Genomic DNA, 21,233 nt, shown 5'->3' on the forward strand with positions numbered 1-21,233 from the left:
GGCAACAAACACGAAAAGATCCAAAATGCAAGTTTACGTTCAACTTTTTCTCGGTTATAGTTGTCTTTGTCCAAACGAGTTCAAATCTCTCAAAAGATCATTCCGATCTCTCCCTCACCTTGATATCTTTCACATCTCACATCTAATCATACATCGTTGGGCTACAGCTCACCCACATCGACCCTCATCAGACACAATAGACTCACCACCGATAGCAGCATACTTTCCCATTCAAACGCCTAGCAGATCATATCAAATATGGCCCTCCGCTCTCAAATCCTCGCGTCATCTCTCCCATTCCTATCGACCCACTCATTCACCCGACCTGCCCTCCTTCAATCTCTCCGCTCAATCAAACCGGACATCACTAATCCCGATGCAGTGATAGATACGTTGTTCGGTCCAGGATCAGTCGGTGCGTCGAAGGCTCTAGTCGAGAGATGGGAAGAAGAGGGATCGAAAGTGATGAATAGCCCCATAGAAGGTAAAGAGGATCTGGGGGAGGTGCTAAGAAGGAGGATAGAGTATAGTTCGAAAGTTGGTGAACATCTCGTAGAGGTGGGTGTTTCATTCATCTCATCTTCAAAACAGTGTGAAATTGGAACGATCCTGTTTCTATTTTACCTAACGATCAGAGTTGAATTGCTAACACTTTTTCATAGGCATATGCCAATCTCTCTACACCGTCATCCACACCTTCAATACCGCTCCCTTCCCTACCAATCCTCAAGACATTGTTATCTTCAATAACACTACCACCATCGTATTCACCACCTTCCTCTTCGTCTTCACTGTCGAGGTCGACTACAAATCCGAATCCGAATGGCACTGCCAGCTCAGTATTAGACCAATTAATCTCAATGACAGGAAACAGACTTCCCTTACTATCGATTAACCCTCTAGGTCCCTTGGGATACGCATGGCGGATAGCAGACGAGGCGTTGTTTTTAACTGAACAGAAGGGTAAGCAAAAAGGAATAGTGAGGAGAGGGTATTGGAATGAACCTACTGGTCCGGGGGTGAGTGATATCTCTTCATGACTTACTTCACTTGTATTCTTCTGTCAAGCTACCAACGATCCAGATCCTAATTTCCATACCTGATCTTGATCTATATCTGTTTTTACCAACATTGTTCACTGTGTGGGAAGATTTATCATACTGAATATCTATTTCTTTCGTTGATAGCCCGAATGGTATACAAAGAGAATAGGACTTTCCTTAGTATACTTATCATCAGGTAAGTCAAGCCACCTTCGCCGCATCCACATCCAGCCTATTGTATTTGATAGACTAAATCAACATGGACACAGAGTCTCATCTTCTCAGACCTTATTCCGCATTATCATCGTCAAATAACCCCCACTTGTCCCACGCTTTGAGTTCCCTCGAGACCAATTTAAAGAGATATCAATCTACCCTATCCAGTTTGGAGAGGACTGAAGAGAATCTGGGTGATACAGCTGGATTCTTCGATTTTGTATTTAGGTCAATCGGTGGTATAGCAAGGAGTAGGTATATGTAGCTCTACCTACCTCCCATGGCTAATCTCATATCATATATGTATATTGTATAATGAATGGTGCTCGTGTCATTGGTGCTCGTCCCGGGTCTATCTCTTGACCTACTACCTGTGGCGTCAGAAGATTGGATCTCGATGAGAAGTTGTAACACCGTTGATGGATTGCTACAATCCGAATCCCATGTCCGGCCGAAAGAATGAGATTTATGATATCCATCGTGTATCGTCTATCCATACCATATTCATACACAGACAGATGAAGAGTACGTTTTAAATATATCACTAACCCCGAAAATTCTATCTAATTCTGTTTAATGATCTTGTACTGTATCTCTCTTTTGATCTTACTTCCACTAGATATAATTGTATATATGTATGTATATATATGTAAAACTGAGCTTGCAGAACTTAGTTATCACGCTTCAACTTCTTTAGCTTTAACTTTTTCATTTGCGTCGACTTCGATTTCTCCTACTTCTTCAGATTCCTTCAATTCACCATCTTCCTCTTTTTCACCTTCCTTTTGATCGACTTCCATACCCGTCTTTTTACCTTGATCTATCGATACTTCCTCATCCAAGGTTTCACCTTCTTCGACGACCTCAGAAGCAGGAGCAGTCTTGGTCTCAACTTCAGTTCCGGTTTCCTCAGGTTCTCCCATTTCCACATCCGCATCTACATCACCATTAGCCTCCTCGCTCTTCTTATCTTTCTCAGCCACTCCGGAAACCTTAGGTGACGAGGGAGGTAAAGGTGGTGTAGGTGGTCTTGAGGCTTCCTTCACCTCTCCTTCTTCCTCTCCATGCTGTTTCTCCACTTCGTCAGATGCAGCAGCAGTGGTTGATGTGTCTTTCTCCTTCTCTTTCTCTTTTTCTGGTTCAGCTTCAACCTTGGGTTCTTCCAACTTTTTTGCGTCCGAATCAATCTTCTCCTTTTCTTCAGCAGGTGTCGATCGAGGTAAAGGCGATCCGATAGAAGGTGTATTAAGAACTTCAATGATCGTTCGTCTACTTGATGCGGCAGTAGGAGCAGGAGGTGAAATCGATTTATCGCCTTTGGGCTTTTTGGAGATGGTAGCTGGAGAAGATGAAGGTGAAGGTGGTTCTAATCTCTTTGATCCTACTACGGACGGGGCAGCTGGACTTCGAGAAGACGGTGATCCATCTCGAGTTGTACTATCTTTACTTGTCGGTGGTCGATCTCCATGTAATGTCATCAAAGCATCGGCGGCACCTTCATCGTAATCTACATATGGTCTGTCAGCTATGACCTCACAGGAGTCATCCGTAGCTTGCAGCTCACCTTCATCCACTGTCCTAGTGGGAGCGGGCTTTTGAGGTGTCTGCTGAGGTGTACTCCTAACGGATGCAGAAGGACTACTAGCATTTGTAGGTCTAGGCGAAAGACCTCTAGATTCTTCATCCACAGTAGCTTTGAGATTTCCTTTTGATTTATCCTTCTTGGCGCTATCCCCACTTCCTCTCTTGCTAGGTGGTTTATCATCTTTCGCTCTCTTGGCATTTCCAACTTTCTCATTCTCATTCCTTCTTTTAGAGCCAGCTTTACTACCTGTTGAAGGAGCAGGACTAGGTACTCTGACATCATCGGCTCGTAGATCCCTAGTGACCGATCCATGTCGGATAGACCCGTTGAGTTCTCTCTCTTCGAATCTTCGCCCTTCATCACGACGTCTGGCTTCCTCCGCTTCTCGCTTAGGATCATATCGCGGATCAGGTCCCGAGGGGTACGATCCACGGTGCTCATAAGGATATCCAGGTGGGTAAGGTGATTCGCCAGCTCGAGAATAGTCCTGACCCCTATAGTCAGGTGGAAGCCTAGGAGACGGTTGTCGACGAGGATCCACGTTGGGATGAGGTACTCGATCTTGCATTCTTGGCGAAGGTCCTCTGACGTCGAGTAGACCACCGGGAGGGATCCGCGATCTTTCCCTGCTCCTTTCCCATTCTTCGTGTTCTCTATCTCTAGGGTACGAAGGAGGATATCCTGCATGATTAGGTGGTCCATTACCGAAGGGATCTCGTCGCCCTGGAGAAGGAGGTGTTTCGATATGTCGGCCAGCAAGATCGAACCTTCCACCTCCATTATACTGAGGTCCACCACGAGGAGGCTCGCCTCTTTCTCTGGGTCCATCTGGTCGTTCTGTCTCCATAGGTGCCAGAGGAGCATGTCTTGACATCGATCCTCGGCTTTCGTCAACGTGCGCAAGAGGAGGAGGTACAGGTCCACCTCGGAAAGGTCCTGGAGATTGAGGTCGACCAAATTCGCTTCCAGGAGGTGGTGGGGGTAAGTCTCTTCCGGCAGCAGGTCCTTCACCTGGTTGAAGTTGTCCGGGATGACCGTGGGGTGATTGACCGGGTGAATGACCAGGTGGATGTTGGCCGGTAGGTGTAGCGCTGTATTGAGATGGATGAACGTCGACTGGACCAGGGGCGGGAGGAAGGGGTGCATTGCCATGAGTTTGGAGAATGCTGAGTCGTTGCTTGATCGTCGTATTCGATGGATCTAGCTCGGCTGCTCTGGAATAAGCGTCGATTGCATCGGTAATTTGGTTGTTGCAAGATTCGTAAAGACTTCCTAAGTTGTACCATACTTCACTGATGTAAGGATTGAGTCGGATAGCTCGAGAGTAAGCATCAAGCGCATCTCTATATTGATTGATTTGATAGTAGAGGACACCGATGGAACACCAGAAAGTAGGGTTTCGGCCATCCCGATAAACAGCTTGCTGATAAGCTTCGTACGCTTTGTTGTATCTTTGACCGGCCATGAAAGCTCGACCCAGGAGGTACCAACTTTGAGCATCGGTCCCGTCTAAATGTGAAATCAGCTTATGTACATCGTTCTATAGTAGGCTCACTTACCGGTCTCGAGACTCTTGGTGAGGTACTGGACAGCCTTATCCTGATCGGCAAATGGAGCGCCAGGTTGGTGGTGAAGCCAACCAAGCTGTTGAAGTACTTTGGCATGGTCGGGTTGATGACTCAACACTCGCAGATAGGCTTCCCGGGCATTTTCGTAATCTCGATCTTGCTCATATACGTGACCGAGCTGGAACCAGATATCCCATGATGTGAGCGGACGGGGTGGATTGTTGAGGATGTATCGGAAACACTACATTGAAGTGTTTCTTTGTCAGCTTCGATGTAAAACCCACTTTGCAAGTAGCTCACCTCCAACGAGGCTCCGAATTTGCGTTGATGCTTGTATATGATACCCAATCGGAAGTAAATTTCGTTTGCTTTCTCGAAATCTACATATTTCCATCAGCTTCCACTCTTCAGACTCTGCCACTATATGCGATGAACTCACTAGGATCCATCTTGAGCACACTCGAGAAGGCTTCTTCCGCATGTTCGAATGAACCGTATCGGTCGTATAGGATACCGATACCATACCATAATTTAGGTTCCTGTCGAAACCATCAGTCATGGTATCATGAAGAATACAGAACAATGGCTTACCTTGGGATTAGGTAGATGATATAACGCCTGTTGATAGGCGGTGTACGCTTTCGGTAGATCATCTTTCATCAACAAGCAGTGACCTGAGGAACATTCGCATGTAAGTTGAGCTCAACCCAAATCATGGATACCTGACAACTTACCCATCGATCCCCATACTTCTCCGTTCTCTTGGTTTATGTTGAGAATCCTTTGGAAATACTCTATGGCTTTATCGAAATTATCTCTGCTCCTCGCTATGGAGGCGACAGCATTCAATCCAAGCACGGACGAAGGGTTATGTCGCAGAGCATTTTCGAACGCTGTTAGTGCTCGATCAGGGTTATTCATTCCTTCAGCGACGGCACCTATGTCGCATTTATAACATCAGCATCTGAAACAACTTCAAAACAGACGTCATGACATACCAATCAACATCCAAGTGTTTTCATTAGCGTTAGCCAACTGAGCTAGGAGATTATCCATCTTTTCCTTTGCTGCCCTAGCAGCAGGACTGATAGGTCCGCCCATACCTGCCGGGTGGCCATGTCCATTTCCCATGGCGACTATCGATGGTGGACCGATGGCTTCTGGGGGAGGTCCAGCCATGGTCATAGGTGGCGGGTGAGGTCCACCGACCATTCCCGGAGCAGTAGGTGGTGGACCGTTAGAAACGTGTCTTGAGGAATGGTGGTGATGATGTGCTGATTGCGGGTATGGTGAATGTGAGGAAGAAGGTGGATAGCCCGATGGAGGACCATGGGAAGGGTAGGCATGGGAAGAGTGGGAATGATGATGGTGGTGGGATGAGTGTGACATCCTGGCGTCTGGCATAACGGGTCTGACTATTGGTCGATTCACGAGTGGTCGCATTGCAAATGAGGTGATATCAGCAAGAGTAAGATGATAAATTCACATACAAAATCACAACAATGCGGTCGAGGGTAAGATGGTGGCAAATGAGGGGAAGAAAGAGGGACCATAGAGGTGCTGCTGATAAAGCATGACATAGCCATGGGCGACGACATGTCGTGATCCCGAGTCAAAGTCTGGTCGGACCAGAAGAGTGTCTTCCATCTTCTTGAACGATAACATCCTTTGTTCCGGATGCTTCACGAAGATAGCATGACGACCAGATCTCCGATACGATGGGTATGTACAGAGTGGAATGGGCGTTTGAAGAAGGCATGGGATGACGAAACGATGGAAAGATGTTTGGAAGACAGACCTATCATCTGAAAAGGAAGAAGAAAAAGAAGAAAGATCATGGTGACAGAGGAAGTGATCGACTCACGTGTCGATATACGAACCTGCAACTCTTTGACCAGAGATGCTTTTATAATTTACAGTCTTGTATCTCTTCAACCTCTATAAGCTATTACTCTACTTTGTTGTTCTTGAAGAGATGAGTGATGCTGTGCTGAAGAGTTGAAGGAAGGAACGAAGGAACGAAGAGACAGACAGAAGACGATGACTGAGCGTGTTGTCGGTTGTGGGTTGGTCGGGTGAGCGGGGAAGGGGGAGGTGGGAGATGGCGAGTGAGTTCCTTTGGTCTTGTCTATCAATGCGTTGTAGTCGCTTTGATCTATTTCAACCTCAATTGAAAATATGCTAAGATACTTTTGATGGTGATCTAAAAAGGTTGTGTGATGATGATGAATGGTGAACGATGATTCCTTTCCCTGGCTTTGATCGTTGATGGGTCTGATGGGTCTGATGGGGACGCTATGATCGTTGTATCTCCTTTTCTTCTCTTGTCCAAAGGAAGGTACCGAATCAGGCTAATTATCAGAAGTCTATTCCCCACTGGTACGCTTGTAGTCTCTAAAGTTGTTTTTGTGATGGGCGCAAACCGGGTACGTACGTTACTTTGATGGTGTGGACGAATTTGATCGAGGCTGTGGATTAGCACATGAGACGAGAACAACATGGAGGGTCAATGCGTTGTTGTGAACATAATGATGACAGCGTGATGATCGGGATTTTGAGAGGTTTGATTGTTTGATGGGATATGTCAAAGCGTAGTTCGGTTCGGGCATAGATTCGGACGTATCGTAGGAGGCGTGATGTTTGATGGTCGGCGGAGCATGAGGTGCAGTAGATTGGATTGATTGATGAGATGAAGAAGCACACAGACGTCAGTAATGCAATTGCATGCTAATCGTTTCAGATCCACCATCAATCGCGATCAGAGTAATGTATCTCCACTCACAGCTTGTATAGACGTTCTTGATTGACGAGCTTCTCTCTGTCTAGACGGGTGTTCTACGCAACCAACGTTGATCGTCCAGTAGATGCGTACAGGAGACCAGGTATTCAAAATGGGTGGGACCTGGTGTCTTCAGATCTTGATGAATCCGGGGATAATTGATCGACGCCAATTAGATGTTGATCTGTAGGAGTATCAGATATCTAACACTTCCACGCGTTTGGGTATCTATCTTGACGAGATCGATGAATTCACGTTGAGGGGGATTAACGAACGTAAGCAATGCAGAGACGATCTTCTTTGTATCCTTGATGGAAGATGAAGGAATAATGATGATGATGATGATGAATGATGAGAAGATGAAGTGAGTGGTTTTAAGGGAAAAGGTCAAAAGAAGAGAAACTCGAGGGCGACAAGGGGGTGTGGTTATGGTTAGACCACACTTTCAGCTAAATCCAAGAAATGGTATGGCTCTTCGTTGGCTGTGACTAGCGTTCTTAAGGTGCTGTTCAGGTTCAGGGTCAATTAGTCTTTTTTTTCGCTCGATGATTGGTGTTTAAGGGTAAAAAAGTGAGAAGAAAGGTATTTTAGTCAATTGTGGGGAAGAAGAACTCAGGTACGCACATATACGTGTACGGCCGGAGTTTTCTGTTTCTCGATGATGAAGCGGAAGGAAAAACAAACCAAACGCAGAACCCTGGAATCTGATCAGGCGGGTTTAAGCTCAAAGCTCAAATGCGGTAAGAAAAACGTACACGTACAGTAACTTAGTAAGTTACAGAAAAAGAAGAAATCGGATGAGTTACTTTGTTAACATCCCATCTCAGTTACGTGGCGTTGGGCACTGTAGAGAAAGATGCGATAACATGCCCACCCTGAGGGAACGTGGACAAGGATTTGGGGGACAAGACCGAGCCCAATACGATGGAGAGCGGATGCGTAAGTTTCGGAATGATCGTGAGGGACTGAAGAGTTTTTCTAGAATGATTGACGTACACAGCACCACATTCATCATCTTGTTTTGACCAAGACCCTCTTTAACCCCCATCGATCAAATGACGAAAGATGTGTTAGCAGTTCTAGACCAAAGGAGTTGTTTGTGTACTACGGAGGTTTATTTTGCATCATTTAGCTGAGTCCAGTTCCTTGACTACCAATCCGATCTAAAGCAGAAATTCTCCGAAGTGTAAATGTCGTGCCGTAATTCTCAATGTGTAGGACGAAATCGCCGAAAAGTAAAATGATAGTTGAAACCTTTGTAGCATGTGGCATATAGCATAAACTGTATCCTGAAGGGTGGGGTGGCTTTTGACGCAATCTAGTCTAATGGTGTAAGGAGGTTATAACCTCTAACACAAGACACAATTATCCAGGACTGCAACAAACTCTTTCTGAAGTATGCTGAAATACGAGCCGCAATGTACTCCTGACTCGTATGTACAGCGAAAGAACAAAGAGGTTGAAAAGAGATCATGAGCGTATCTGCCCACACACGTCAGAGAAGACCTTTTCTTTTTCTGCTAGTCTATCACCTTTCACTGCTAATCCTTTATGTCTACTCCTTCCAATTCCATATGCTGAGTCAGAGTAAATACTGACGTAAATGACCGATAACCTATGAAGGCATATATAACCTTGATGCTTTTCTATACCTCAATGCTCGACTGATATACACATACAAGCAACATAGCTTTTTGCATACAGGCTTATCTAATCTTCGATATCGACATCACTCGAACTACCCTACCAATATTCCAATCTGCACATCAACCATTTCCAAGATGTCCACTTCTGAGACCCAAGCCCAGACTCCCCTTCTCAACATCATCCGTTCCGCCGATAACTTCCCGTCCTTCACCACACCCTACCCTACAAGACACCCCTTAAACGGTAAGAGATTACTCCCATTACATCTCACTCTCAAAGATTTTCAAAGTCGTCTTCCACCCATTGGCCTAGTCCCCAGCGATTTGCTGAAAGACCTTAAAAGTGAGAAGGGTCTGCAATTCTTTTCGATCTTGAAGAAATTAGAAGGTAAAGAGAGAGAGTTGGCTAAAAAAGCGAAAGACAAGAAGAAAAATGAAGTCGCCAAACAACAAGAACAAGAAGAGGAACAAGAAAAGCCACAAGAACAGGAAGAAGGTGTTCCGGAAGGTGAACAAGTAATCGAATCGGGTGGTAAAGATAAGGAAGAAAAGAAAAAACATAAAGAAGATTATAAAGTTATCGTTCTTGCTATTTTTTTTTCTGATGAAGTGAACAAACAAGGTTTGAAAGCTCGAACGGAAGTTATGAGTAGAGTAGTAGCGAAATGGAAAGATGCAAACAAATTCCCAGAAGCTATGAAATGTGAGTGGAGACGAACTGAATGATCAATGTGTGTTGTTCTTATAGGGCTAAACTTGGATTTGTTTGAATCAACTTGGTAGTATGGATGAATGAACCTTTCCCTATATACGCTTCGACCAAATCCAGCATGTGGCAACAATCTAAAGAAATTCAACAAGAAGCCAAGAAACCTTTTGGTAATGTCGCTTTTGAAATTGAACGTGCCGCAACGCCCATCTTGGGATGTACAGCTTTAGGTGTCCATGTGACTGGTAAGTAGCCTTAAAAAACTGTGCGAGATAGTCTCAAGAGTGAAATTCAGTACAGAGACTGATTTACTATTTGTCAATAGCTTACGAAGGTCAAGGTGATGAGATGAAGGTTTGGATACCTAGACGAAGTGCCAATAGGATCAAGTGGGTGATTTTGAGACCGTGTAGGGATTTTATGACTTATAATGTAAAATACGATAGATCTCCGTTGAAATACGATAGTGTGAGTGATTTCAATCAACGCACACTCGGGTAAGTACACTTGCTGATGATAGCTGAACCTCGTATGTCTGTTAGACCGTAGCCGGTGATATCCGCTCGGGCCACACACCCCTCCAAGCTCTCCTGGTTGAATGCAAGGAAGAAGCCGGATGGGATGAGGGATTGATCAAGAGATATGTCAGGTGAGTCACAAATCTCTTTTGATACAGTGAGCATGCTAACTGACTTCCTCGATAATATACGATACGGTAGACACGCAGGAATGATTTCTCTTTTCCAACTCACCAAATGGGGTGGACTCGCACCTGGTGGGTGACAAACCATCTTTCGGAGTTGAAATGTTCGAGCTTCACGACTGATTGATTTGACTGTCTATTTTCGTTTTATAGACTCTGAGTAAGTAAAACACGATCCACTATCTGTATGGCTAAGTATGTTATACTGATTCAGTCATTTGATGAGTGCAGTTACGTCTTCGACCTCCCGCTTCCTTCTTCAGATTCAGATGACTACATCAAGCCTCAACCCAATGACGAAGAAGTAGAGTCCTTCCAGGTAAGTCCATACACTTGGCCCTGTACCTCTCACCATTTTTTCGAGAATTTTGACGGAAGTGCTGATAACCTTGCTATCTGGTTTTGCCTTATAGCTCCTGTCTGTTCCAGAAGTGATCTCCGCCTTGAAGAGGAACGAATTCAAGCCCACCTCAGCGGTCGTTACTATTGATTTCCTAATTAGACATGGATTCATCAACCCCGAGAACGAAGCGAATTACGCTGAGATCGTTAAGAGGATTCACAGGAAAACTGGTGTAGCTGGTCCAGGTTATTAGTTTGGATGTGCTCTGTACGAGTACTGTTCGCCTTTACATCAGTCTCAAACGAATAATCTCGCTTGCTTCTCTTGCATCCAGTCAGATCCATCGAGTCCTAAAACATTAACTAGCTTCGGTCTCCTTTACGCCAATGCATCGGTGCTCGTCTTGTCTAGATATCGGATCACCAACATGACCAAGTTAACAGTGATGTACGATGTGTTCATGAGAATAAGTCGTATTTGTTCATCCGGTGGGCTCATCGTATACAACGTTGCAGTAACAGTTTTAACTTTATTCGGGATTGCCAAAAGCCGGTGGATCCTTCCTTCTACTCTTATTCCTCTTCCTCTTCTTTCCTTCTCCACCACCACCACGCTTCTTTCCCTTCGCAGGTGTAGCCTTTCTGTTGTTAGTCTCATCGAGTTCATCCTCTAACAAATTGAACGTCTTCTCCCAATCCGTTTCCTTTATCCAATCCTGAGCCCATCCCGACCCACCACCATTCCCTTGAAGTGGTTTCACCTTTTTACCTGCTCTATCTCCCGATCTATTAAGGAAATTCGATCCTAACAAATCGATTTGTAATCTTGGACATTTATTCAAAAATTCTTCTAAATCCAATCCAGAGCCATGTTGATCACCCATGTCTATATCCATATTCTGTGTGTCGGATGACATTCCATGTAAGGGTGAATAAGCTGGTACATGAATTCTAAATAAACTTCCATTTTTCGGTATGACCTTTACTTTATTGTCTATCTCCGTAACTATCCTGAATGTCGAACATGTCTCTTCTATTATTATACCTTTTTGATTCACCAATGATGGGTTCTTAGATGATATGACCGTTATTTTCATACCGGTAAAATCAGCTTTGGATAATTTAGATAATACAACTTCGGAATTTATTGTCGGCGTCACATCATTGGTAGTGTTGATTTTCGATGATGAAGGAGAAGGAAGGGGAGGTAAAGATAAGAGTTGAAATAGGTAATTCGTATGAAGGTGATTGAGAGGTATCAGGGAATTGTATCTAAAAAAAAAAACACAATACCATGTCAGTCATGATATAACTACAGTCCACGAGGACAGATGTCAAATCTATCATAAATCACATTTTGCACTTACGAGATCTTCGTCCCCTTGCTCATGACTCCACCTAACCTTCTCCTGACTTTCCTCATCCCACTCAATCCTAATTCCCTCCGTTCGCCCTCTTTCCGCTGCTGTTCATCTCTAACTTTCTGCAATTCACTTGGATATCCCCTATTTCTCTTCTTCCCTCTGACCAATGGTGATATACTGCTACTGCCTATATTCGGTAGAGTGGTAGATGAAGAAGAGGTAGGATCGGAAGCTTGGAGTGTTTTACCTGATAATCTCGATGTATGAGTGATTGGATCTAGAGATAGTAATGTTGGTAAGTTCGGAGTCGCGGAGGAAGGCAAAAGTGGTATGATTGGTTTCTGAGTGAGTCAAGTACCATCATAAGCTGCTGTCAATGGGTGTCACAGACGGTCTGGGACATTCACGTACTTTGACATGTCCAGATATCGGTCGATAGGCGTCGATAGGTTGCGTTGGACCGGATCCACCGGACCCCGAAGGAGTAGGAGCGGGGGAAGACATCCTACTTGATGATGCGGATGCAGAGGTCGAAGCTATAGCTGGCATAGTAGAAGACCAGTACGATTTTCTAGCTGCAGTATGATCTATAGCTTATAGATAAAAGTATCGATTCGATAGATGTCGAAGAGAGATGAGTTCGGACCTTTTTTTCAGAAATTTAACGGGTATCAAATAATGGTAGAAAAGTGGGAAAGTGTCTGTGCGGGGCCGCAAACAAGACACGTTAAAAGTGAACAAAGACACAATCACAATGGGATCATCTCTTCCTCACTCTCAGTTCTCTCATCTTCACGTCCACCGTGTACAGTCAATGATCATCAGTGCACTCGACAGTCTTGGTGGATCGAAAGGAAAGAAAAAGAACAGGATAGGGCAGCCGTCACGGAACATACGACACGCCTTTTGACAAAAGTGTAGTAACGCGCCGCTCAAGTATCACCATCCTTTACCTCGATCAATTATCATCAATCACAATTACGAATAACGAACACAAAGATAATGTCAAGACCCAATATATCGTACCCTACTCCTATACCTGGTCCTTCCACTTCAGCTTCATCGTCGACCTCCTCATCCTACGACGCAAGCACAAGACCAAATATGGGCTTGGATCCTAGTCCTATAGGTAGAGAAACTGGTGGGAATGGACATGGCCAGGGTGGTGGTTCCAGTCAACCCCCCAGGAGGTCGAGTGGATCGAGTAGATCAGCTGTAAGTCATATTGCCAATATCATGTCATATCAGATGCAGTCTTAATCGTTCTTCTACTGGCATATACAGGGCCAGTACACTTCAGCTCTAGATTCTTCCATCACTAGATTACTGGTCACTACAAAGCAGCTTTTGCAAGGGTTGGAACAATGGTCGCAAGCTTTGATATCAGAAACTGATGTGAGTGGAATTTACCATGTGCCCTCATTCACTTACGCGAAGTAATGTTGGAGGGACCCAGCTGATATATACTGATAAACGAACAGGTCAGCGATATCTATGTGAGATTAGGAAATGGTTTTGAGGTTTGTATACAGGCATTTCATAGAGCAGGAATATCAACTCAGTGAGTTCAAACATGTCTCCCTAGCAGCACACCTGATTCTGATTGATTTGATAATCTCTCGCAGCGAGCTCGACGCAATACCTCAAGATCTACGAGCATGTTTAGAGCAATGTCTATCTTACGACCAGAATCACGAAACGTTAGAAGTGTACCTCCCTGAGATCCGTCAGATCATATATAATCTCCTTCATGGGTTGAAGCAGAAACAAGCAGCCTACAAGAGGTTGATACAAGATCGACAGAGGAACGATCCACCTCCGGCAGTAGTCATGCCCACGGCTCAACCGACCGGAACAGCTCCATCAGCTGGACATCAACAACGTAAACCGTCAAAAGGAGAAGTAATCCCAACTCCACCACCTGAGACTGATTATAGGATGACGCACAAATCAGGTGGATCAACCAGCTCGACCAGTCCAGCTTCTCAACATTCAAATTTACCTGGTACCAAAGTACCTTCCTCATCAGCTCTAGCGGAAAGAGGGAACAATCGGACTGGTCTGCCTAGTAGACCCGCACCTCCAGATGCCTTCCGTCCACCACGTATGAGGGCTCCTGAGCAGACTCATCAACATAAACGATCAGCTTCACCAGTTCCCGTACAGCAGGAACCGAAAAGACATCAACTTATCGACAATCCCGTACCAGCCGCACCTTCGCCTCCACCGACTATTCAAGTGCATAATTTACCATCGAGCAAACCCCCTCCCAGACCAGATAAGTTCAGTAGAGATAGTTATAGCTCTCAGAGACCGGTATCGAGATTCTCAGCGGATTCTGATATCACCAATGGATCTCCTATCAGATCACCTCCCAATAGAAGTCCAGCCAAGCAGCATGAACAATTACCCCAAATAATAGCTGAAGAGTCTTCCACCCAGCAACCTCCCATCCCACCCTCTTTACCTGTTCTCAACCTACCAGCAGCCCTCGATCTGCCTGACGAGCCTCAACCCCCGGCTCCTACACCTCCGGCCCCAGCTTCCAGTCAGTCCATAGATGGTTTACCAGATGTACCTCCAGAAACACGAGCGACTCTGGCTGCTTTGCAGAGATCTGATGCGTTAGAGAGAAGAGCGTCAAAGCGATTCTCGAGCTATACATTCAACAAGATGTTACCTGGTTCTCCAGGGAAGAAATCAGGTATCGGTAGTCCCCAGAGACCTACAAGGAGGGCAGATCGACCACCACCCATGCCAGCTTTGCCTGAATCAATTACCAATGCTGCTCTAAACAAAGCTGTATCTGCTGACGCAGATCCACTCATCTCGCCAACTTCCGCTACGCATTTACAAGCTAATGGCGAGTTGGCTAGGCCCACCACGCCCACTGGTGATGTACTGTCAGATGATCAATCTGATCGATCAGTCCGAGTGGTCAAGACTCCCGATCCGGATGATATAGGTCAAAATGCTACACCCAGACCTCGATCGTCAGTTTCTGCTCCAACGAGCGTATCGGTTTTCCTACAGATTGGTAGACAAGTGAAGAAGGCCACGGTGGATTTACCTGTCAGTATGTCCAATCTTAGATTACTCTTCATGGAGAGATTCGAATATGATCCGGGGATGGAGGATTTCCCGGATGTGTATATCAGGGATAATAGGACGGGAGTACAATTTGAATTGGAGGATATGGAAGAACTGAAGGATGGTTGTGTACTGAACTTGAACATTGAGCGTAAGTCGGGTCGCACTGGGACATGAATAATGTCATTGAATTCATGCTGAGCGATTGTGCTGTGGGATATAGCCCTCGATCAAGTGAAACAACATTTCGATACTACCTTTGCGAGTTTGATGCAGGAAATAAAAGATATGAAGAAGACTATCGATTCTACCCGACGACACTCTATGACACCTTCGCCCTCCTTACTTGCTGTATCACCATCTGCCCAAATGTCTCGCCCATCCACCATCGTCCGTCGACCATCTTCAGAAACCATCGCTCTTTCTTCGTCCACTACTGCCGTTCCCACCGGTCCGCGTCCGGGATCGCCCTCACCTCGAAGCGGTCTTTCCAACCTCACCCCAGAGAAAGAAGCTGAATTGCAAAAACAGCATGACGAGCTGCAATCCCTTCGAAGAGACCTGGCAGTCATGCGTCAACTTCACGTTGATTTCCTAAACGAGACGAAAGAATCATTTGGGAAATTACGAACTCAAAATTCAGCTATGAGGGATGTAGTTAAAACTAAGATGGGAGGTAATAGAGCTTTGTTAGATAATTCAAAGACGAAACTTGAATCACAATGTCAAGACACGATCCAATCCGTTGAAGATGTTTCTGATCTCATCGATAAAGCTCGAGAAGATGCTTCGAAGAGATATGTCACTCCCTCAAAATCACAGATGAACACCATACATAATGATTTGGAAAAAGCTAAGAAATTAGTTGATCAGTTAAGTTCGGACGTTCAATTGGCTGATCCTATGTGGAGAGCAACTTGGCAAATTGAATTACATCGAGTGATGGAAGAGCAGAAATTGTTGAGTTATCAAATTAAATTATGTACGGATCTAAAGAAGGATTTAGATGATGTGGAAGTTATATTTGGTAATGTGAAGGATTTCGTCACACAAAGAACAATAAACGGAGGAAGGGTAGCATCGTCCGGTAAAACTTTTGTGAAACCTGACTCGACCGAAGAGGAAAATACCGAGGGGGGGATCGGTAATTTGTTGATGGAGATCCGAACTAAAGAAGGTGATCCGAATTCAAGATTGAAAGCTATAGAACAACAGCAAAGACAACGTGAAAAGGAGAAGATGAATAAGATTGATGAGTTTGAAGAAGAGTTGAAATTGGGAAGTAAGAAATTGAAGAAAACGGGTGGAACGGAAGAAGCTGAGAGGATTAGACAAAGAAAGAATGAGAATACTTTGAGGAAGATGATCAACGGGGAAGTACTCAGTCCACAGAATACTGGGACGACTATTGCTAGAGCGTTAAGTCCACAGTTGACTGGAAATACACCGAAAATACTTAGTCCGCAATTGACTGGACTCACTGGACAACAACAACAACAACAGCAACAAAGAGCGATCACCCCCCAACGCACTGGGACGGGAGAAAGTGCAAGTAAGAAGTTGAGTCCGCAGATGACGGGTGGTAGTATCAGTCAGGTACTTAGTCCGAACTTGACTGGTGGGAGTGATAGTAGGAGCAGAAGGGGGAGTGGTCATGCGAGTGTGGAAGGTGAACAGAAGTGATGTTTAGTGACGACCACATAGAGCTAGATGAGATAGGATATTATTCGTTTCTTGTGGATTGCAGTATCATAGGATATGATCAGCCATTCGAGTAGTACACCTCAAGTATCATAATACACACGTACACATATAATGAAGTAGAATAATGTAATGTAATGCATGTTTATACAGAAGGTCATGAAATATTAAGAGAGTAGAAAAGTATGACATGAGGATGGGATTTCGTTCATAAAGTGGTTTTGAATGAATGAATGTGATTTCAAGTGAGCATAGTGACTGACATACGAGTATGTTATGATGATGAAATTAGTTTTATATACAAATCTTCAACATTGCCAAGAATTTTTACTTCTTCTCTTCACGCCAATAATCCTCCAGCTACCTCTTTGCCTTCTTCCCCTTAAACCTCGGTAGATCCCTCGACTGATGCTATTCTCATTCAATCCAACAGAAACACACAAAACTAACAAGAAGAATACAAGACCAAAACCAAACAAATGAATGTCCAACATCAGACTCTTCCACTCAACCTATCCTATTCTATCCTAACTGGCTAGCCTTGAGCTTCGACCGATGCCAAAGCTTTTTCAACTTCTCTCATAGCTTTTTCCGCACTTACACTTTCCCTTCTACCCCTCCCATTTGAATCTGCATTTCCATTTCCATTCGGAGCAGTACTGGATCTAGTTTTCAAACCCTGGGTGGCAGACGGATCTAGAATGACGATATTTGGTTCACCATCTGAATCGCTAGTCGACCTGGAAGCAGCGAGCGAATGGGGGTGAGGGGAAGTCTCGTTATGTGTAGGTAATTTGTTGGCAGCCGCAGAAGAAGAGGAGAAACTCAATACTCCACCACCGAATGAACCGCTAGCTCGATTATTCCAAGATGAACTTGCTGATGAAGTTCGATGATGTCCCCCACCTCCACCACCACCAATACGTTGTGGAGCTGTCGATCCTCTCACATGTCCCCCGACCCCACCACCGTTAAGAACGTTGGAGATCGATCCTCCAGGTTGGATTGATATTGACCCGGACCCACCCTTGTTGAGAGGGTTGGTCACTGACATAGCCCTAGAGTGAATTTGGGGTTGAGCAGGATCGTTATTGGTAGGGAAGGGGAATGAGATTGATCCGTTGAGTGCTGAACCGGTTGATCGATGGCCTAATGAACGTGCTGCGAGAGATTGGATGATCTGAGCGGCGTCGGGTCGGTCATAGGGTTTGATAAGGCCTGAGAATTGAGAGGGGGGATGGAGAAGGAGTGAGAGGTAGGCTCGTTTGGCTAGGGGTGTGAATATGACGAGTTAGTTCATTTACCGCTCGATGAAGGAGATGTAAACCTGGGCACGATGAATTATGAAGGAGCAGAAGACAGCAGAAGGTTGCAAGAATGTACGGAAATTAGACTTGATGTTGAGACACCACTCACCAGTTGAAGCATCGGCAAATACGACCAGAGCGTTGACGTCATCTAACCATTTGATTCGGAATCCACCTTTCTCAGCTTCCCAATCTTTGAACATGTTCTGAAGGTCTCGAGTCTTGAGGCTGCAAAGTAGTACCAGAGGTGTCAGCTATAGAGCACAGAGATTCTCTCGAGAAATGATGGTAGGACAGATGGCGGTTCCCGATGAGAGGAAAGAAATGCCAGACTCACTCTGCTGAGAAATTAGCCAAGTGTAGGATCCTGGTCACAGCGGCTGATAATGTGACGGGAGTGGAAGAAGAAGAAGGGGCTGTGAGAAGAGTACCGTTGGGAAGTGAGATTGACATTGTTGAGAGTACGTTGAAGTGATACTTGTTTTACTGGTTTTGCACGTTAGATGTTGCTTTATCGATGCTGTTGATTTTGGGTTGATTGATTATCTATTTGTTCGTGCTTGCTATAGGATCTTCAAAGGAGGGGCAAACAGACGTGGAGTGAATCGTGATACAATAGCTCTTGATCTTGCTGACGTTAATGAGGGTTGTTCAGTGAATGAGATTGTGGGTTGTGATTAGCGTGTCAAACGCAAGTGTGTGGGTATGTCGATGATATGGAATGATATGGTAATTCTTTTATGATACTGATAGTAACAGGTGACAATGATGATGAGAATGAGAGAGGGATGAGATGATAGGATTACAATTTAGAGGATAGATACAACGATGATGGAGTGGCCAAGACCCACGGACGACGAGCAAAAGCAAAGGAAGACGCAGACAGAGAGGTTTAGCCGGTGGACCGTGCAGACAAGAGACACGCGTCATCAATGCCACATTCGGACATACCCGTTTCTCCGTCTACATATCTACATATCTCTCAGATGGCTGAGTCAGATCACGAGTGAGTGAAGTGCAGGGTACTCTTACCACAAGCGTCATTTCCCCATACGGATTACCGGGGGAAACATATATATACATCATCACACCATTCATACCGTTCATCCCCCGTCTTCCCTCCTTCTTATCTACTACGTGTGGCCTAATCATCCATTCAAACATCACTGTGAGTATCTCTTTCCCTCTCTCATCCTCTCCTCACTCCCCACGACACGCATACATCCGCTGGTTGCATAGGGAGGACGGATGCATATGGATTAGTGGTTGGACGATGGGCGATGAGACGTGACACGTTGATCGTTGCCACCCGATCCCATTCTTCTTCTACTGCGTTTCAAATAACGCATCCATCCTTCCCTCCTCCTCTACCATCTGTCTTCCACTACATTCCACGCCTTCCTACGTCTCTTCGATTGATAACACTCACCGTCGTCGATGGGTCTATGAACTACCGATCAGGACATAAATGCTGATTATTCCTCTTCCTCCTATCTTTCTTTCACTCATCATTCTCCTCACCATTCCTCTTCTCGACTGCAGACTTACTTATACACTTCACCTGCGATAGACTCAGAGCAACATGCAAATCTTTGTAAGTGAACTCACACTTCATGCCATCGTTGGTCGATAAGCTGACAATTCCGGCAATAGGTCAAGACCCTTACCGGAAAGACAATCACCCTTGAGGTCGAGTCATCCGATACCATCGACAATGTCAAATCCAAGATTCAAGACAAGGAAGGTATCCCTCCCGATCAACAGAGATTGATCTTTGCTGGTAAACAATTAGAAGATGGTCGAACCCTCTCCGATTACAGTGAGTTTCTCTCCCAACCTTTCCTGTGTTATGCAGGATGTTGCTGACTAATTCGGTCGTTTTAGACATTCAAAAGGAGTCCACTCTTCATTTGGTGTTGAGACTTAGAGGTGGTATGCAAATCTTCGTTAAAACTCTCACCGGAAAGACTATCACCCTCGAAGTTGAGTCTTCCGATACCATCGACAACGTCAAGTCGAAAATTCAAGACAAAGAGGGTATTCCTCCCGATCAACAACGATTGATCTTCGCTGGTAAACAACTCGAAGATGGTAGAACCCTTTCTGATTACAGTCAGTTATTTCTCGTCTTCACTTCGTATAACAGTGCATAACTGACATCTGTTTTCATCTTCTCAGACATTCAAAAGGAATCTACCCTCCATCTCGTGCTCCGTCTCCGAGGAGGTATGCAAATCTTTGTCAAAACCCTCACCGGTAAAACCATTACTCTTGAAGTTGAATCGTCCGACACCATCGACAATGTCAAGAGCAAGATTCAAGACAAAGAAGGTATTCCCCCCGATCAACAACGACTTATTTTCGCTGGTAAACAACTTGAAGATGGCCGAACATTGTCTGATTACAACATTCAGAAGGAGTCCACTCTCCACTTGGTACTCAGATTGAGAGGTGGTATGCAGATCTTCGTCAAGACTTTGACTGGAAAGACCATCACTCTTGAAGTGGAGTCTTCCGATACTATTGATAACGTCAAGTCAAAGATTCAAGACAAGTGAGTGGAACATCGAGACTGTTTGTTGCCCATATACAGACTGCTGACAACGACTTAACTCGCAGAGAGGGTATCCCACCTGATCAACAACGACTTATCTTTGCTGGTAAACAACTTGAAGATGGCCGAACATTGTCTGATTACAACATTCAGAAGGAGTCCACTCTCCACTTGGTACTCAGATTGAGAGGTGGTATGCAAATCTTTGTCAAAACGTAAGTTTTGACTCATGAGTGACGAGTGACGTTATAGAAGCTGATACTTGACGATTTCTTCTCAGTCTCACTGGTAAAACCATCACTTTGGAAGTTGAATCATCCGACACGATTGACAATGTCAAATCCAAGATCCAAGATAAAGAAGGTATTCCACCTGACCAACAAAGATTGATTTTCGCCGGTAAACAATTAGAGGACGGTAGAACTTTGAGTGATTACAACATTCAGAAAGAATCAACTCTACATTTGGTTCTTAGATTGAGAGGTGGACAATAGGTCTGCTCTTCTTTCGAATTGTTGTACCTCTTCTACCTGTTTGTGCTTTAGCTTTGTTCCGTCCTTTGTAAAGAAATTATTACACATAAGATTTGATTTGTAGGCGAATGAATGGTCGAAGTGTTCTTTGGT

At 44.8% G+C, this 21,233-nt stretch overlaps 7 protein-coding genes across 7 annotated transcripts; 4 read left to right on the forward strand and 3 right to left on the reverse strand.

Moving 5' to 3' along the window:
- Window positions 1-258: 258 nt before the first annotated feature.
- On the forward strand, window positions 259-1,524 carry I203_105721 (uncharacterized protein; the record flags this gene model as incomplete). Its single annotated transcript, XM_019144873.1, has 4 exons — window positions 259-558; window positions 663-1,019; window positions 1,188-1,239; window positions 1,313-1,524. The coding sequence occupies 4 exons, from the start codon at window positions 259-261 to the stop codon at window positions 1,522-1,524; spliced, it is 921 nt and encodes a 306-aa protein (XP_019006208.1).
- A 412-nt stretch (window positions 1,525-1,936) lies between these two features.
- Window positions 1,937-5,816, reverse strand: I203_105722 (uncharacterized protein; the record flags this gene model as incomplete). The annotated part of the gene is made up of 8 exons (XM_019144874.2): window positions 1,937-2,766; window positions 2,824-4,353; window positions 4,404-4,653; window positions 4,713-4,792; window positions 4,852-4,951; window positions 5,004-5,086; window positions 5,147-5,350; window positions 5,411-5,816. The coding sequence occupies 8 exons, from the start codon at window positions 5,814-5,816 to the stop codon at window positions 1,937-1,939; spliced, it is 3,483 nt and encodes a 1,160-aa protein (XP_019006209.2).
- Window positions 5,817-8,972: 3,156 nt separating this feature from the next.
- Window positions 8,973-10,845, forward strand: I203_105723 (uncharacterized protein; the record flags this gene model as incomplete). The annotated part of the gene is made up of 8 exons (XM_019144875.1): window positions 8,973-9,540; window positions 9,621-9,791; window positions 9,872-9,935; window positions 9,993-10,014; window positions 10,089-10,195; window positions 10,266-10,325; window positions 10,481-10,568; window positions 10,663-10,845. 8 exons carry the CDS (start codon window positions 8,973-8,975, stop codon window positions 10,843-10,845), a joined length of 1,263 nt encoding a protein of 420 aa, XP_019006210.1.
- Window positions 10,846-11,121: 276 nt separating this feature from the next.
- I203_105724 (uncharacterized protein) lies at window positions 11,122-12,504 on the reverse strand (the record flags this gene model as incomplete). The annotated part of the gene is made up of 3 exons (XM_019144876.1): window positions 11,122-11,863; window positions 11,959-12,296; window positions 12,367-12,504. 3 exons carry the CDS (start codon window positions 12,502-12,504, stop codon window positions 11,122-11,124), a joined length of 1,218 nt encoding a protein of 405 aa, XP_019006211.1.
- Window positions 12,505-12,957: 453 nt separating this feature from the next.
- Window positions 12,958-16,728, forward strand: I203_105725 (uncharacterized protein; the record flags this gene model as incomplete). The annotated part of the gene is made up of 5 exons (XM_019144877.1): window positions 12,958-13,170; window positions 13,240-13,350; window positions 13,437-13,516; window positions 13,581-15,196; window positions 15,269-16,728. The coding sequence occupies 5 exons, from the start codon at window positions 12,958-12,960 to the stop codon at window positions 16,726-16,728; spliced, it is 3,480 nt and encodes a 1,159-aa protein (XP_019006212.1).
- Window positions 16,729-17,281: 553 nt separating this feature from the next.
- I203_105726 (uncharacterized protein) lies at window positions 17,282-18,506 on the reverse strand (the record flags this gene model as incomplete). The annotated part of the gene is made up of 3 exons (XM_019144878.1): window positions 17,282-18,015; window positions 18,163-18,281; window positions 18,391-18,506. The coding sequence occupies 3 exons, from the start codon at window positions 18,504-18,506 to the stop codon at window positions 17,282-17,284; spliced, it is 969 nt and encodes a 322-aa protein (XP_019006213.1).
- A 1,129-nt stretch (window positions 18,507-19,635) lies between these two features.
- I203_105727 (polyubiquitin) lies at window positions 19,636-21,101 on the forward strand (the record flags this gene model as incomplete). The annotated part of the gene is made up of 6 exons (XM_065517828.1): window positions 19,636-19,647; window positions 19,707-19,872; window positions 19,938-20,165; window positions 20,232-20,607; window positions 20,673-20,822; window positions 20,888-21,101. The coding sequence occupies 6 exons, from the start codon at window positions 19,636-19,638 to the stop codon at window positions 21,099-21,101; spliced, it is 1,146 nt and encodes a 381-aa protein (XP_065373132.1).
- Window positions 21,102-21,233: the final 132 nt, after the last annotated feature.

The sequence above is a fragment of the Kwoniella mangroviensis genome (genome assembly GCF_000507465.2).
Source record: "Kwoniella mangroviensis CBS 8507 chromosome 1 map unlocalized Ctg02, whole genome shotgun sequence".
Classification (NCBI taxonomy): Eukaryota; Fungi; Basidiomycota; class Tremellomycetes; order Tremellales; family Cryptococcaceae; genus Kwoniella; species Kwoniella mangrovensis.